This window comes from Pan paniscus, chromosome 8 (genome assembly GCF_029289425.2).
Source record: "Pan paniscus chromosome 8, NHGRI_mPanPan1-v2.0_pri, whole genome shotgun sequence".
In the NCBI taxonomy this organism is placed as follows: Eukaryota; Metazoa; Chordata; class Mammalia; order Primates; family Hominidae; genus Pan; species Pan paniscus.
In genome coordinates, this window is record NC_073257.2 from 96,467,704 (window position 1) to 96,482,801 (window position 15,098).

Consider the following 15,098-nt stretch of genomic DNA (forward strand, 5'->3'; position numbering starts at 1 on the left):
GTCTATCATTGATGGACATTTGGGTTGGTTCCAAGTCTTTGCTATTGTGAATAGTGCTGCAGTAAACATACGTGTGCATGTGCCTTTATAGCAGCATGATTTATAATCCTTTGGGTATATATCCAGTAATGGGATGACTGGGTCAAATGGTATTTCTAGTTCTAGATCCTTGAGGAATCACTACACTGTCTTCCACAATGGTTGAACTAGTTTACAGTCCCACCAACAGTGTAAAAGTGTTCCTGTTTCTCCACATCCTCTCCAGCACCTGTTGTTTCCTGACTTTTTAATGATTGCCATTCTAACTGGTGTGAGATGGTATCTCATTGTGGTTTTGATTTGCATTTCTCTGATGGCCAGTGATGATGAGCTTTTTTCATGTGTCTGTTGGCTGCATAAATGTCTTCTTTTGAGAAGTGTCTGTTCATATCCTTTGCCCACTTTTTGATTGGGTTGTTTGTTTTTTTCTTGTAAATTTGTTTGAGTTCTTTGCAGATTCTGGATATTAGCCCTTTGTCAGATGAGTAGATTGCAAACATTTTCTCCCCTTCTGTAGGTTGCCTGTTCACTCTGATGGTAGTTTATTTTGCTGTGCAGAAGCTCTTTAGTTTAATTAGATCCCATTTGTCTATTTTGGCTTTTATTGCCATTGCTTTTGGTGTTTTAGACATGAAGTCCTTGCCCATTCCTATGTCCTGAATGGTACTGCCTAGGCTTTCTTCTAGAGTTTTTATGGTTTTAGGTCTAACATTTAAGTCTTTAATCCATCTTGAATTAATTTTTGTATAAGGTGTAAGGAAGGGATCCAGTTTCAGCTTTCTACATATGGCTAGCCAGTTTTCCCAGCACCATTTATTAAATAGGGAATCCTTTCCCCATTTCTTGTTTTTCTCAGGTTTGTCAAAGATTAGATGGTTGTAGATGTGTGGTATTATTTCTGAGGGCTCTGTTCTGTTCCATTGATCTATATCTCTGTTTTGGTACCAGTACCATGCTGTTTTGGTTACTGTAGCCTTGTAGTATAGTTTGAAGTCAGGTGGCATGATGCCTACAGCTTTGTTCTTTTGGCTTAGGATAGTCTTGAAAATGTGGGCTCTTTTTTGGTTCCATGTGAACTTTAAAGTAGTTTTTTTCCAATTCTGTGAAGAAAGTCATTGGTAGCTTGATGGGGATGGCATTGAATCTATAAATTACCTAAGGCAGTAAGGCCATTTTCATGATATTGATTCTTCCTACCCATGAGCGTGGAACGTTCTTCCATTTGTTAGTGTCCTCTTTTATTTTGTTGAGCAGTGGTTTGTAGTTCTCCTTGAAGAGGTCCTTCACGTCCCTTGTAAGTTGGATTCCTATGTATTTTATTCTCTTTGAAGCAATTGTGAATGGGAGTTCTGTCATGATTTGGCTCTCTGTCTGTTATTGGTGTATAAGAATGCTTGTGATTTTTGCACAATGATTTTGTATCCTGAGACTTTGCTGAAGTTGCTTATCAGCTTAAGGAGATTTTGGGCTGAGACGATGGGGTTTTCTAGATATACAATTATGTCATCTGCAAACAGGGACAATTTGACTTCCTCTTTTCCTAATTGAATACCCTTTATTTCTTTCTCCTGCCTGATTGCCCTGGCCAGAACTTCCAACACTATGTTGAATAGGAATGGTGAGAAAGGGCATCCCTGTCTTGTGCCAGTTTCAAAGGGAATGCTTCCAGTTTTTGCCCATTGAGTATGATATTGGCTGTGGGTTTGTCATAAATAGTTCTGATTATTTTGAGATACGTCCCATCAATACCTAATTTATTGAGAGTTTTTAGCATGAAGCACTGTTGAATTTTGTCAATGGCCTTTTCTGCATCTATTGAGATAATCATATGGTTTTTGTCTTTGGTTCTGTTTATATGCTGGATTATGTTTATTGATTTGCGTATGTTGAACCAGCCTTGCATCCCAGAGATGAAGCCCACTTGATCATGGTGGATAAGCTTTTTGATGTGCTGCTGTATTCGGTTTGCCAGTATTTTATTGAGGATTTTTGCATCGATGTTCATCAGGGATATTGGTCTAAAATTCTCTTTTTTTGTTGTGTCTCTGCCAGTCTTTGGTATCAGGATGATGCTGGCCTCATAAAATGAGTTAGGGAGGGTTCCCTCTTTTTCTGTTGATTGGAATAGTTTCAGAAGGAATGATACCAGCTCCTCCTTGTACCTCTGGTAGAATTTGGCTGTGAATCCATCTGGTCCTGGACTTTTTTTGTTTGGTAGGCTCTTAATTATTGCCTCAATTTCAGAGCCTGTTGTTGGTCTATTCAGGGATTCAAGTTCTTCCTGGTTTAGTCTTGGGAGGGTATATGTGTCGAGGAATTTATCCATTTTTTTTAGATTTTCTAGTTTATTTGCATAGAGGTGTTTATGGTATTCTCTGATGGTAGTTTTTATTTCTGTGGGATCAGTGGTGATATCCCCTGTATCATTTTAATTGCGTCTATTTGATTCTTCTCTCTTTTCTTCTTTATTAGTCTTGCTAGCAGTATATCAATTTTGTTGACATTTTCAAAAAACCAGCTCCTGGATTCATTGATTCTTTTGAAGGATTTTTTGTGTCTATTTCCTTCAGTTCTGCTCTGATCTTAGTTATTTCTTGCCTTCTGCTGGCTTTTGAATGTGTTTGCTCTTGCTTCTCTAGTTCTTTTAATTGCGATACTAGGGTGTCAATTTTAGATCTTTCCTGCTTTCTCTTGTGGGCATTTAGTGCTATAAATTTCCCTCTACACACTGCTTCAAATGTGTCCCAGAGATTCTGATATGTCATTTCTTTGTTCTCATTGGTTTCAAAGAACATCTTTATTTCTGCCTTCATTTCGTTATGTACCCAGTAGTCATTCAGGAGCAGGTTGTTCAGTTTCCATGTAGTTGCACAGTTTTGAGTGAGTTTCTTAATCCTGAGTTCTAGTTTGATTGCACTGTGGTCTGAGAGACAGTTTGTTATAGTTTCTGTTCTTTTACATTTGCTGAGGAGTGCTTTACTTCAACTCTGTGGTCAATTTTGGAATAAGTGTGATGTGGTGCTGAGAAGAATGTATAGTCTGTTGATTGGGGGTGGAGAGTTCTGTAGATGTCTGTTAGGTCCGCTTGGTGCAGAGCTGAGTTCAATTCCTGGATGTCGTTGTTAACTTTCTGTCTCATTGATCTGTCTAAGGTTGACAGTGGGGTGTTAAAGTCTCTCATTATTATTGTGTGGGAGTCAGAGTCTCTTTCTAGGTCTCTAAGGACTTGCTTTATGAATCTGGGTGCTCCTGTATTGGGTGCATATATATTTAAAATAGCTCTTCTTGTTGAATTGATCCCTTTACCATTATGTAATGGCCTCCTTTGTCTCTTTTGATCTTTGTTGGTGTAAAATCTGTTTTATCAGAGACTAGGATTGCAACCCCTGCCTTTTTTTTGTTTTCCATTTGCTTGGTAGATCTTCCTCCATCCCTTCATTTTGAGCCTATGTGTGTCTCTGCACATGAGATCGGTCTCCTGAATATAGCACACTGATGGGTCTTGACTCTTTATCCAATTTGCCAGTCTGTGTCTTTTAATTGGAGCATTTAGCCCATTTACATTTAAGGTTAATATTGTTATGTGTGAATTTGATCCTGACATTATGATGTTAGCTGGTTATGTTGCTCATTAGTTGATGCAGTTTCTTCCTAGCATTGTTGGTCTTTACAATTTGGCATGTTTTTGCAGTGGCTGGTACCAGTTGTTCCTTTCCATGTTTAGTGCTTCCTTCAGGAGCTCTTTTAGGGCAGGCCTGGTGGTGACAAAGTCTCTCAGCATTTGCTTATCTGTAAAGTATTTTATTTCTCCTTCACTTATGAAGCTTAGTTTGACTGGATATGAAATTCTGGGTTGAAAATTCTTTTCTTTAAGAATGTTGAATATTGGCCCCCACTCTCTTCTGGCTTGTAGAGTTTCTTCTGAGAGATCCGCTGTTAGTCTGACGGGTTTCCCTTTGTGGGTAACCCAGCCTTTCTCTCTGGCTGCCCTTAACATTTTTTCCTTCATTTCAGCTTTGGTGAATCTGACAATTATGTGTCTTGGAGTTGCTCTTCTTGAGGAGTATCTTTGCGGCATTCTCTGTATTTCCTGAATTTGAATGTTGGCCTGCCTTGCTAGGTTGGGGAAGTTCTCCTGGATAATATCTTGCAGGGTGTTTTCCAGCTTGGTTCCATTCTCCCCATCACTTTCAGGTACACCAATCAGATGTAGATTTGGTCTTTTCACATAGTCCCATATTTCTTGGAGGCTTTGTTCATTTCGTTTTACTCTTTTTTCTCTAAATTTCTGTTCTCCCTTCATTTCATTCATTTGATCTTCAATCACTGATACCCTTTCTTCCAGTTGATCAAATCAGCTACTGAAGCTTGTGCATTCGTCACGTAGTTCTCGTGCCATGGTTTTCAGCTCCATTAGGTCATTTAAGGACTTCTCTACACTGGTTCTTCTAGTTAGCCATTCATCTAATCTTTTCTCAAGGTTGTTACCTTCTTTGCATGGGGTTCAAACTTCCTCCTTTAGTTTGAAGAAGTTTGATCTTCTGAAGCCTTCTTCTCTCAACTTGTCGAAGTCATTCTCCGTCCAGCTTTGTTCCGTTGCTGGCGAGGAGCTGTGTTCCTTTGGAGGGGGAGAGGTGCTCTGATCTTTAGAATTTTCAGCTTTTCTGCTCTGTTTTTTCCCCATCTTTGTGGTTTTATCTACCTTTGGTCTTTGATGATGGTGACCGACAGATGGGATTTTGGTGTGGATGTGCTTTCTGTTTGTTAGTTTTCCTTCCAATAGTCAGGACCCTCAGCTGCAGGTCTGTTGGAATTTGCTGGAGGTCCACTCCAGACCCTGTTTGCCTGGGTATCAGCAGCGGAGGCTGCAGAACAGCGAATATTGCTGAACAGCGAATGTTTCTGCCTGATCATTCCTCTGGAAGCTTCGTCTCAGATGGGTACCCGGCCGTGTGAGTTGTCAGTCTGCCCCTACTGGGGGGTGCCTCCCAGTTAGGCTACTCGGAAGTCAGGGACCCACTTGAGGAGGCAGTCTGTCCATTCTCAGATCTCAAACCCCATGCTGGGAGAACCACTACTCTCTTCAAAGCTATCAGATAGGGACATTTAAGTCTGCAGAGGTTTCTGCTGCCTTTTGTTTGGCTATGCCCTGCCCCCAGAGGTGGAGTCTACAGAGGCAGGCAGGCCCCCTTGAGCTGAGGTGGGCTCCACCCAGTTCGAGCTTCCCGGCCACTTTCTTTACCTACTCAAGCCTCAGCAATGGCAGACACCCCTCCCCCAGCCTCGCTGCCACCTTGCAGTTCAATCTCAGACTGCTGTGCTAGCAATGAGGGAGGATCCATGGGCGTGGGACCCTCCGAGCCAGGCGCAGGATATAATCTCCTGGTGTGCCGTTTGCTAAGACTGTTGGAAAAGTGCAGTATTAGAGTGGGAGTGACCTGATTTTCCAGGATCCATCTGTCACCCCTTCCCTTGGCTAAGAAAGGGAATTCCTTGACCCCTTGTGCTTCCCAGGTGAGGGGATGCCTCGCCCTGCTTCCACTCACACTCTGTGGGCTGCACCCACTGTCCTGTCCCCACTGTCCAACAAGCCCCAGTGAGATGAAACCGGTACCTCAGTTGGAAATGCAGAAATCACCCGTCTTCTGGGTTGCTCACGCTGGGAGCTGTAGACTGGAGCTGTTCCTATTCGGCCATCTTCTTTGGTGTAATCTACATGCTTTCTTAGATTTCTTTCTGGGGTGGTTATAAGTGATACTGTTCGTTAAATTTCACTTTCCCTGTGCTGATTGCTGATACTTAGAAAAAAAATTGATTTCTGGGCCATGTGCGGTGGCTCACGCCTGTAATCCCAGCACTTTGAGAGGCTGAAGTGGGCGGATCACTAGGTCAGGAGATGGAGACCATCCTGGCTAACACAATGAAACTCTGTCTCTACTAAAAATACAAAATATTATCCAGGCATGGTGGCGGGCGCCTGTAGTCCCAGCTACTCAGGAGGCTGAGGCAGGAGAATGGCATTATCCCGGGAGGTGGATAATGCCACCGGGAGGTGGATAATTGCAGTGAGCAGAGATCGTGCCACTGCACTCCAGCCTGGGTGGCAGAACGAGACTCTGTCTCCAAAAAAAAAAAAAGAAATAAAATTGATTTCTGTATATTGACCTTGTATTTTGTGAACTTAGTAAACTCACTTATAAGTTTGGAGAGTTTTTCTGTAGTTTGGGGTTTTCTATGTTGACCATTATGTCATCTGTAAATAGTAACAGTGTTCTCACTTTTTGATCTGATGTCTTTTATTTCCCTTCTTTGCATTATGTCGCCAGCTTGGATTTTCATTACTATGTTGAATAAGAATTATGAGAATGGGCATTCTTGCCTTTTTCCTAATCTAAGGGGAAAAAGCATTCAGTCTTTCACCTTTAGGTAGATGTTAGCTATCGATATTTGGGAGATGGTTTTTATCAAGTTGAAGTAGTTTCCCTCTATTCCTAGATTGCTAAGAGTTTTTATCATGAATATGAGTTGGATTTTGTTACTTTTGTTTTGGTAATTGCTATGAACCTATGAGTTTTCTTCTTTAGCCTGTTGATTGCACTGATTGATTTTCTAATAGTAAACTAATCTCATAGGCCTGAAATAAACCCCCTTTAGTCATGGTATGTAGTTCTTTTTATAGATTCCTGAATTCTAGTTAGTAGTATTTTGTTAAAGATTTTTACATCTGTATTCTGGGGGTTAATGCTTTTTATTCTTTATTTTTCTTTTGTTGTACTGTCTTTGTCTGCTTTTGTATTAAGTTAAACCTGGCCTCATAAATACTTTGGAAGGTGTTTTCTTCTCGTCTGCTTTATGGAAGAGATAGTGAAGAATTAATGTTTAATTCTTCTTTAAACATTTAGTAGAATTTAGCAGTAAAATTATCTGGGCCTGGAGATTTCTTTTTTGGGAGTTTTAAAGTTATAAATTCAACTTCTTTAATAGTTATTGACCTATTCAAATGACTTCTTTCATCTTGGATGAATTTTGATAGTTTGTGGTTTTGAGGAATTGGCCCTTTTTCTCAGTTGTCAAATTTATGACTGTAAAGTTGTTCATAATATTCCTTTATTACCTTAATGGCTGGAGGGTCTGTAGTGATATTCCTTATTTCATTCTGATTTTGGTAATTTACCTTCTCTCTTTTTCTTTGTCAGTCTTGCTAGTGGTTTGTCAATTTTACAGATCTTTTCAAAGAACCAACATTTTGTTTTCTTGATTTTCTCTGTTTTTCTATGTTCAATTTCAAGGATCCTGCTCTTTTATAGTGAAAGTGAGTTTATTAGAGAAGTAAAGAAACAAAAGAATTGTTACTCCATAGACAGAGCCCTGAGGGCTGCTAGTTGGCTATTTTTAATGGTTATTTCTCAATCATATGCTAAGCAAGGGGTGGATTATTCATGAGTTTTCCGAGAAAGGAACGAGAATTTCCCAAAACTTTAGGTTTCTCTTCCTTTTAAACTATATAGGGCAGCAGTCCCCAACCTTTTTGACATCAGGGACTGGTTTCATGGAAGACAACTTTTCCACAGATGGGGAGAGGGTTGTGGGAGCGGTGTGGATGGTTTCAGGATGATTCAAGTGCATTACATTTATTGTGCACTTTATTTCTATTATGATTACATTGTAATATATAATGAAATAATTATACAACTCACCGTAATGTGGAATCAGTGGGAGCCCTGAGCTTATTTTTATGCAGCTAGATGGTCCTGTCTGGGGGTGATGGGAGACAGTGACAGATTATCAGGCATTAGATTATCATAAGGAGCAAGCAACCTAGATTTCTCGCATGTGCAGTTCACAATAAAGTTCCTGCTTCTGTGAGAATCTAATGCTGCTGCTGATCTTACTGGAGGCAGAGTTCAGGTGATAATGCAAGCAGTGGGCAGTAGCTGTAAATACAGATGAAGCTTCAACTCACTGGCCTGCTGCTCACCTCCTGCTGTGTTGTCAGGTTGCTAATAGCCCATGGATTGGTACTGGTCCGTGGCCCAGGGGTTGGAGACCCATGATGTAGGGTAACTTCCAGACATTCCGATGGCATTTGTGAACTGTCAGGTGCTGGTGGGAGTGTCTTTTGGCATGTTAATTTATTATAATTAGCATATAATGAGCAGTAAGGATGACCAGAGGTCACTTTCATTGCCATCTTGGTTGTGGTGGGTTTTGGCCAGCTTCTTTACTGCATCATGTTTTATCGGCAGGGTCTTTGTGAACTGTTATCTTAATGCCAACCTCCTCATCCAGTGACTCATCCGGTGACTGAGAATGCCTAACCTCCTGGGAATGTAGTCCAGCTGGTCTTATCCTCATTTTACCCAGCCCCTGTTCAAGATGGAATTGCTCTGATTCAAATGCTTCTATTTCCCCCTCCTCTTTACAAGGGGACCCTTAATCCTAAAGGTTGTAGAGGGACCAAGATCCATCTTCTGTAGTATCTTTTGGCTTAATAGGGGTGATGATATTCCTTCCTAACTTGTAGGGTCTCTTGTATTCAAGGTAGAGTGAAGCGCAGTCATAAAGCAGCTATGTGGTGAAAGCCATTCATAACTCTGAGTCCTGACAAAAGGCGATATTTGGGAGACCAAAGTATTATCTGTTCATGGTTCGTTATGGAATATATTACCGGAAAGGGGTCTGATCCAGACCCCAAGAGAGGGTTCTTGGATCTCACACAGGAAATTTTGGGTGAGTCCACAGAGTAAAGTGAAAATGAGTTTATTAGAGAAGTAAAGAAACAAAAGAATGGTTACACCACAGAACTGCTGATGTCTGCTTTTTTTTTTTTCTTTCTTCTTACTTTGGGTTTATTTTGGTCTTATTTTCTCTAGTTTCTTAAGACATCAGTTTAGCTTATTGATGGGATTTTTTTCTCATTTCTGTCTCTACTTCAGCTGTTTCCTACATATTATATATTTTTTCAGCTGTTTCCTATACATTATGTATTTTCTTTTGCATTCAGTTTGATATGGTTTTTTTTTTTTTTTCTCTTGAGACTTCCTCTCTGACTGACCCATGGATAACTTAGGGGTATGAATGTTAGTATCCAAGTGTTTGGACGTTTTCTTGTCATCTTTCTGTTATTGATTTCTAATTTGATCCCATTGTGGTCAGAGAACACATTCTGTATAATTTCAATATTTTAACTTTGTTGTGGTTTGTCTTGTGGCCCAAACTATGGTCTGTCTTGGTAAATGTTCTGTGGATGCTTGAAAATATTGCTTTTTGCTATTGTTGGATAGAATATTCTGTAAGCATTGACTAGGTGCTGTTGTTAGTGGTGTCCTTGAGTTTTATATCATTGCTGATTTTCTTGTCTAGTTATTTTTATCAGTTGTTGGGATGGGGTATTGAGCTCTCCAACTGTAATTGTAGATTTGGCGATTCTCTCAGTTTTATGAGATTATGCTTCAGCTACTATACATTTCTGCAGTTTGGTGTACTGTTAGGATCACTGTGTCTTCTTGGTAGATTGACCTTTTTATCATTTTGTGAGGTCTATTTCTATATGTGGGTATTCTTTTTGCTCTGAAGTCTATTTGATAATAATATAAGCACATCAAATTTCTTTTGTTTTTTTTTTGGCGTGGTATATCGTTTTCATCTTTTATTTTAAAATATATATATTTTTATACCTAACATGAATTTCCTGTAATCTGCATATAGTTAGGCCATGAATCTACCAATCTGTCTTTTAATGGGTATATTTCAGCCCTTTATATTTAATGTAATTTTTGCTATGTAAGTCTGCCATTTTATTTTTTTCTTTTTTCTTTATTTCTGTTTTTTCTTTTCTGTATATTAGTTTTTTAATAATTCCATTTTTATTTATATATAGTGTTTTGAGTTTATGTCTTTATAATAATGTTTTAGTTGTTGCTGTAGGCATTATATTTCACACACACATGCATATATATTTAACTATATATAGTCTACTACATGTAGAAACCTTATGTCCTTTTAAGTCCCTTTTCCTCCCCCATTTATAAGTTTCTTAAATATTTTTTATGTGTATTTTAAGAAGTACATAAGAAAATGTCACAGCCATACAAGGGTGGAGGCCTACACTCCCCAGTCCTCCCTTTCTTTTTTCTTTTTTGAGACGGAGTCTCGCTCTGTCGCCCAGGCTGGAGTGCAGTGGGGTGATCTCGGCTCACAGCAAGCTCCACCTCCTGGGTTCACGCTGTTCTCCTGCCTCAGCCTCCCAAGTAGCTGGGACTACAGGCGCCCGCCACCACGCCCGGCTAATTTTTTGTATTTTTAGTAGAGATGGGGTTTCACCATGTTAGCCAGGATGGTCGGGATCTCCTGACCTCGTGATCTGCCCGCCTCGGCCTCCCAAAGTGCTGGGATTACAGGCATGAGCCACCGCGCCCAGCCTTCCCAGTCCTCCCTTTCTGATGGGAATGGGGGCTGGGGCCACAGGTTTTTCTGTGGTGTTAGGTAGATTACTGGATACAAGTTTCCTGCATTGCTAGTCTTCCTCTTTCCTGATCCTTTGGCTAGAGAGTGCAGGCTTTCTTAATTTTTTTGTGTGTGTGTGTTCCTTGTCATTTCCAGGGGCTGGCTTCTCTATCACTCATTTTAGGATACATTAGGCAAAAAGAAAATCACCATATTTTTCCTTGGGTCCCAAGCTGGTCTCACTTTTTCTCTCTACCTTTCAGAATATTGTGTTTTATATATAGTGCCCAGGGTTTTTAGCTGTATTTGACAGCAGGAAAAGGGAGAAGTATGTCTACTCCATCTTTTCCTGAAACTGGAATTCCCTCTTCTATTAAATGCTGATCAGAGTATGTTATTTCTACTCTCTATAAGTAAATTGACAAGAAGCTAAGTAGTTGACACCAAGGAAAGTAAGAGAGCTATTATTTTCAGGGTGGTTATATTTAGTAGAAGAATTTTTAAGATACTCAAATCAAAGTAATGAAAAGAGGAAGAAAGATTCCACCAATTGCTGTGGGTGTTTATAAACAAGAATGATCATAATTAATTTAGGCAGGATCAGGAAAAGCTTTTAGGAAATGGGTTTGAAAGAACCTAAGGGGGCTGGATAGGATTTTGACAGATGGGTAGAGAAGTGGAAGAAGCATTGTAGGTGGCAGAAATAAAATGAGTAACATTCTTTGTCTTTCTGGGCATAAGCTCTGATGGCATGCAGCTGTTTGGTGGGCTAATAGATGGGTGCCCCTTGGCGGTGGCAGGCAGCGCTGTTTATGTATTTATTTCACAAGGTTGTCTTTCCCTTCTTATACTCAGACCTATGCCAGAGATTATGATTTGTTGGTCTTGGGGAAATAAAGGCAGATATCATTGTTTTTGTTTTTAAAATTTCTTAGGTGGTTATAGTGTGTGGCCAGGATTGACAGATGCTACAGCTGCATCTCTAGATAAACACAGTAAATTAATTTAATTTTGTTTAAATCAGTAAATAGTTAACTTAGTGTCTGCTACATGCTGGGGGAGTTTTAGGCTATAGAAGGTGGGACATCTAATATCTTTTAAAACTCCTGCGAAGTTATAGGTACTGTGACAGATACTTTCACCTAAATTATTTCAGGAATTAATGATCTAGCAGGAGAGACAATTTAATACAAAGTTGATTGTTTTAAATGCCATATAAATAGAGTTACAAAATTAAAAAGAGTTATAAAATTACTGGAGTGGAGATGGGGACAGATATGAGTAACTAAATTATAGGAACTAAAAGTAAGAGGGTTCTTCGAGATGAACCAGTCCAGCCTCTGCATCTGACAAATAAGGAAACTGAGGCTCAAAAATCAGTAATTTTCTCAAGGTTACAAGGCTTGGGAAAGATCCAAGGAAAAAAAGTTTCCCTGATTCCAAGGTCAGTGCTATTTCCACAGACCTGCAAAGGTAAACATACCTCTTTGGTGAAGGAATCAATGACTGTTTTCTTAAACATGTCTATGAAGTTCCCATCTGAAAGTTTCTTTACTTAGTAGTACAGTGGGTAGAAGCTTGGTTCTGCAAAACGCATAGGGAGGATTTGGTTGAGAATTTGTTTAGTATAAATATAGCCTTTGAACCAAAACATTTCACAAACAGCATAACAGCAGGTAGTATCTATGGAGAGCATCTGGGGTCATCACCTTATTCAATGTTTTCTAAGCTGTTTTTGCCAAATTAGCAAAAGAAAAAAGTATAATAATTTCAAAAGATAAGATTTTTATTTACTAGAATATCCTAAAGATTGTTAATTTAGTTTTTGTGGCTTTTTTTTTTCCCCTTCATCAACATAGAAAATGGATCTTTTATGTTTCTGTTTTATATTGAACAGTGTGGGATCACCCTTAAATTTAAAGAAGTATTTGATTATACCTGAGTCAAAGAATGTTGATACGGAAAGTGAGAAAAATTTTTTTCATTTCAGACCGTTCATAAGATCTGTAAACACTGTTAAACTATTATCGTAATTTTTAATACAATATTATTTTTAAGTCAGATTAATTGGTCTGAAAAAATATACATAATTTCTTTTGCAGATTTAACTGGGTATGATCATGATTTATAGGCTGATTTTCCTTGATGATATTTTAAGAGTGTTTCAGTAGATTTTTTTGTGCATATGTTTCAGTCAGTGAGGAGGCTAGGGACATAAGACCCAATATGGTTCCCTTTGTATAACATTGAACAGTTACTTTCTTGAAAAAAGTTTTTTCTGTAAAGTGAGGACATTGAAGTAAATGACATTTCAGGAGTATCGTAGTTCTGATAATCTGTGATTAAAATAAGTGAAGCTAAAAAGCCACAAGTTATTGAAATTAAAAAGCATGTCCACGTAACCGGTGGCCTACATGTCACATTACAACATCCTGAATCTTTTTTAATGCTATGTTGGTTTTGCTAACTTTAGCTAATGTTCTTTATTTTTACCTGCTAATCCTCTGAAAACCTGTGATTTAAGAAGCAATTTTATTTTTTTTTTGAGACGGAGTCTTGCTCTGTTGCCCAGGCTGGAATGCAGTGGCGTCATCTCGGCTCACTGCAACCTCCACCTCCCAGGTTCAAGCAATTCTCCTGCCTTATTAGCCTCCCGAGTAACTGGTTTTACAGGTGGCTGCCACCACACCTGGCTAATTTTTGTAGTTTTAGTAAAGACGGGGTTTCACCATTTTGGCCAGGCTGGTCTTCAACTCCTGACCTCGTGATCCACCCGCCTCATCCTCCCAAAGTGCTGGGATTACATGCGTGAGCCCACTGCACCCAGCCGAAATAAAAATTTTTAGATGATAATTTTTTTGTATTGCCTGATTCACAAATTGGTGCATTTTCTGTGTGTTTAACACCTAAAGTCTATCTCCCCCTTTAAATTCCTTCTTTTTCTGCAAAAGACTGGAATCTGCTACTTTAACAAGAGCTATATGATGATAAATGTAATGTATACCAGAAAGAATATATTATTTCTTGTACATTGTACTACAAATATTAGAGGAAAATAATTTTTTAAAAAAATATTAAAAATAACTAGGTTTGGATTATGATGTATTTTTAGTAATTTGAGCTGCCTGTATTTTAAAAAAATGAAATCTGTCTTCTCGTTAACACTATTGCTCTGTGTTATTTAAAAGTAAAACAAAGTATGACTTGGTTTCTCTATTTTTTGGTTCCCTTTTTTATTATACCTCCCTACCCCATCTCTCTCTGCACAGGGTGGGTATTCTGCTCCCTCCTTCTCTCCTTGGCAGGGCTCCTTCCAGGGGATCCCACGGACTGTTCCACCGCACCGCAGACAGAGTGAGTCTGTGTCTCTCACTCCTATCCTGCTCTGGCTTCCCCTTCATGGTATTTCCCTTCTGCATGACCTGTTCCTCCCCAGCACCTCCTTTTCTATCCTGAGTGCTCTGCAGGCATCTGCTAAAGCAGCACTCTCTGTGGTCTCCTCTCTTAACACTTCCTTTTACTGCATGTAAACAGACCTCTACTTAGAGCCTTATGGAAGCTGTCTGAGGTTAATTTCATTCTAATACTGTTTAAACCTATTGCCAGTGACCCTAGACCTACTGACATGCATCTGTCTTTAATGCATTTTCAAAACCTTGAAATATGTGAATAAAAATTGTTGTGTTATCTAATCGTTTTAAAAAGTGTACATGTGATCTACAATGGTATGATGGACAGATGCATAATGTGTAGGGAGCAGGCTTACTAGACCATTGCACATTTCTTTAAATAATATTTCGTAATTAAGGGCTTGGATTGCATTTCACTGTCATCTAAAATAAAGATATTTCTAATTGTTTTTTCTAAAAGTGGTTTAAAACAACTAAGATGTTTTTGTAATTTATCAGCTTTACAGCACAGAAGAAATGGCTTTTGAATATGCATGGTTTACTAACATTTCTAATGATTTAGTTACTGTTTGACCTTAAAATTTTTGTTTATGTTAAATCTCTTTTCCAAAACAGTGTGGGTTATTTTGTTTTATGTACTTAAGTATGCCTGGTAAGTTGGTTATATTTTATCTTTTTTGAAAAGTCACCCATAAAAAGCTATTATTAATGAAAATGAAATATAAATACAGTCAATCAGAGATATTTTTATGCCTTCTCCAAGGATTTATCATGATTTGTGATTCATTCAATTTTTTCATTATCCATTTCCATGTGAAGTATCAAAGGTGTCAAAGGAGGAAATTTTAAGCAATTAGGAATGTGATTTATTTAAAGAAAATTTTATTTCTTGAATTAGCCAAAATTATGAGGTATCGACATGAATTCCAGAGAAGGCATGAAGTTTATTTTTTGGCTGTTACACCTCTCCTTCCCTTCTGTACTTTTTGTTTTAAAGAAAAATCGTTTCTGTAGGCTTTTATGTGATGTTCTTTAGTAGCAAGTTCGTTTGTTTACTGGAAGCAATGAGAAAAGGAGTTGTTTTGTCCTCCTCCTTTTCTATCTCCCACCACCTTGGTAACTCCTCCTTCTCCCACCACCTTGGTAACTCCTCCTTTTCACTTCTCTCGTCTTCAAGTAAGTTGCTTTCTTTTCTCCTCTATT

General features: G+C 38.8%; 1 protein-coding gene across 5 annotated transcripts in view; it reads left to right on the plus strand.

Annotated features, from left to right (window-relative positions):
- CCSER2 (coiled-coil serine rich protein 2) overlaps window positions 1-15,098 on the plus strand; it is a 189,891-nt gene that overhangs the window by 157,453 nt on the left and 17,340 nt on the right. For 2 of the 5 annotated variants that reach the window (XM_014346506.6, XM_003828207.6), the window contains exon 10: window positions 13,755-13,839. The exons of 2 other annotated variants lie outside the window; for them this stretch is intronic. In XM_014346506.6, the coding sequence (XP_014201992.1) occupies window positions 13,755-13,839 (85 nt within the window). Of the gene's footprint in view, window positions 1-13,754; window positions 13,888-15,098 lie in introns of all 5 variants that reach the window. One more of the 5 variants, XM_034931016.4, reaches the window with a different exon arrangement.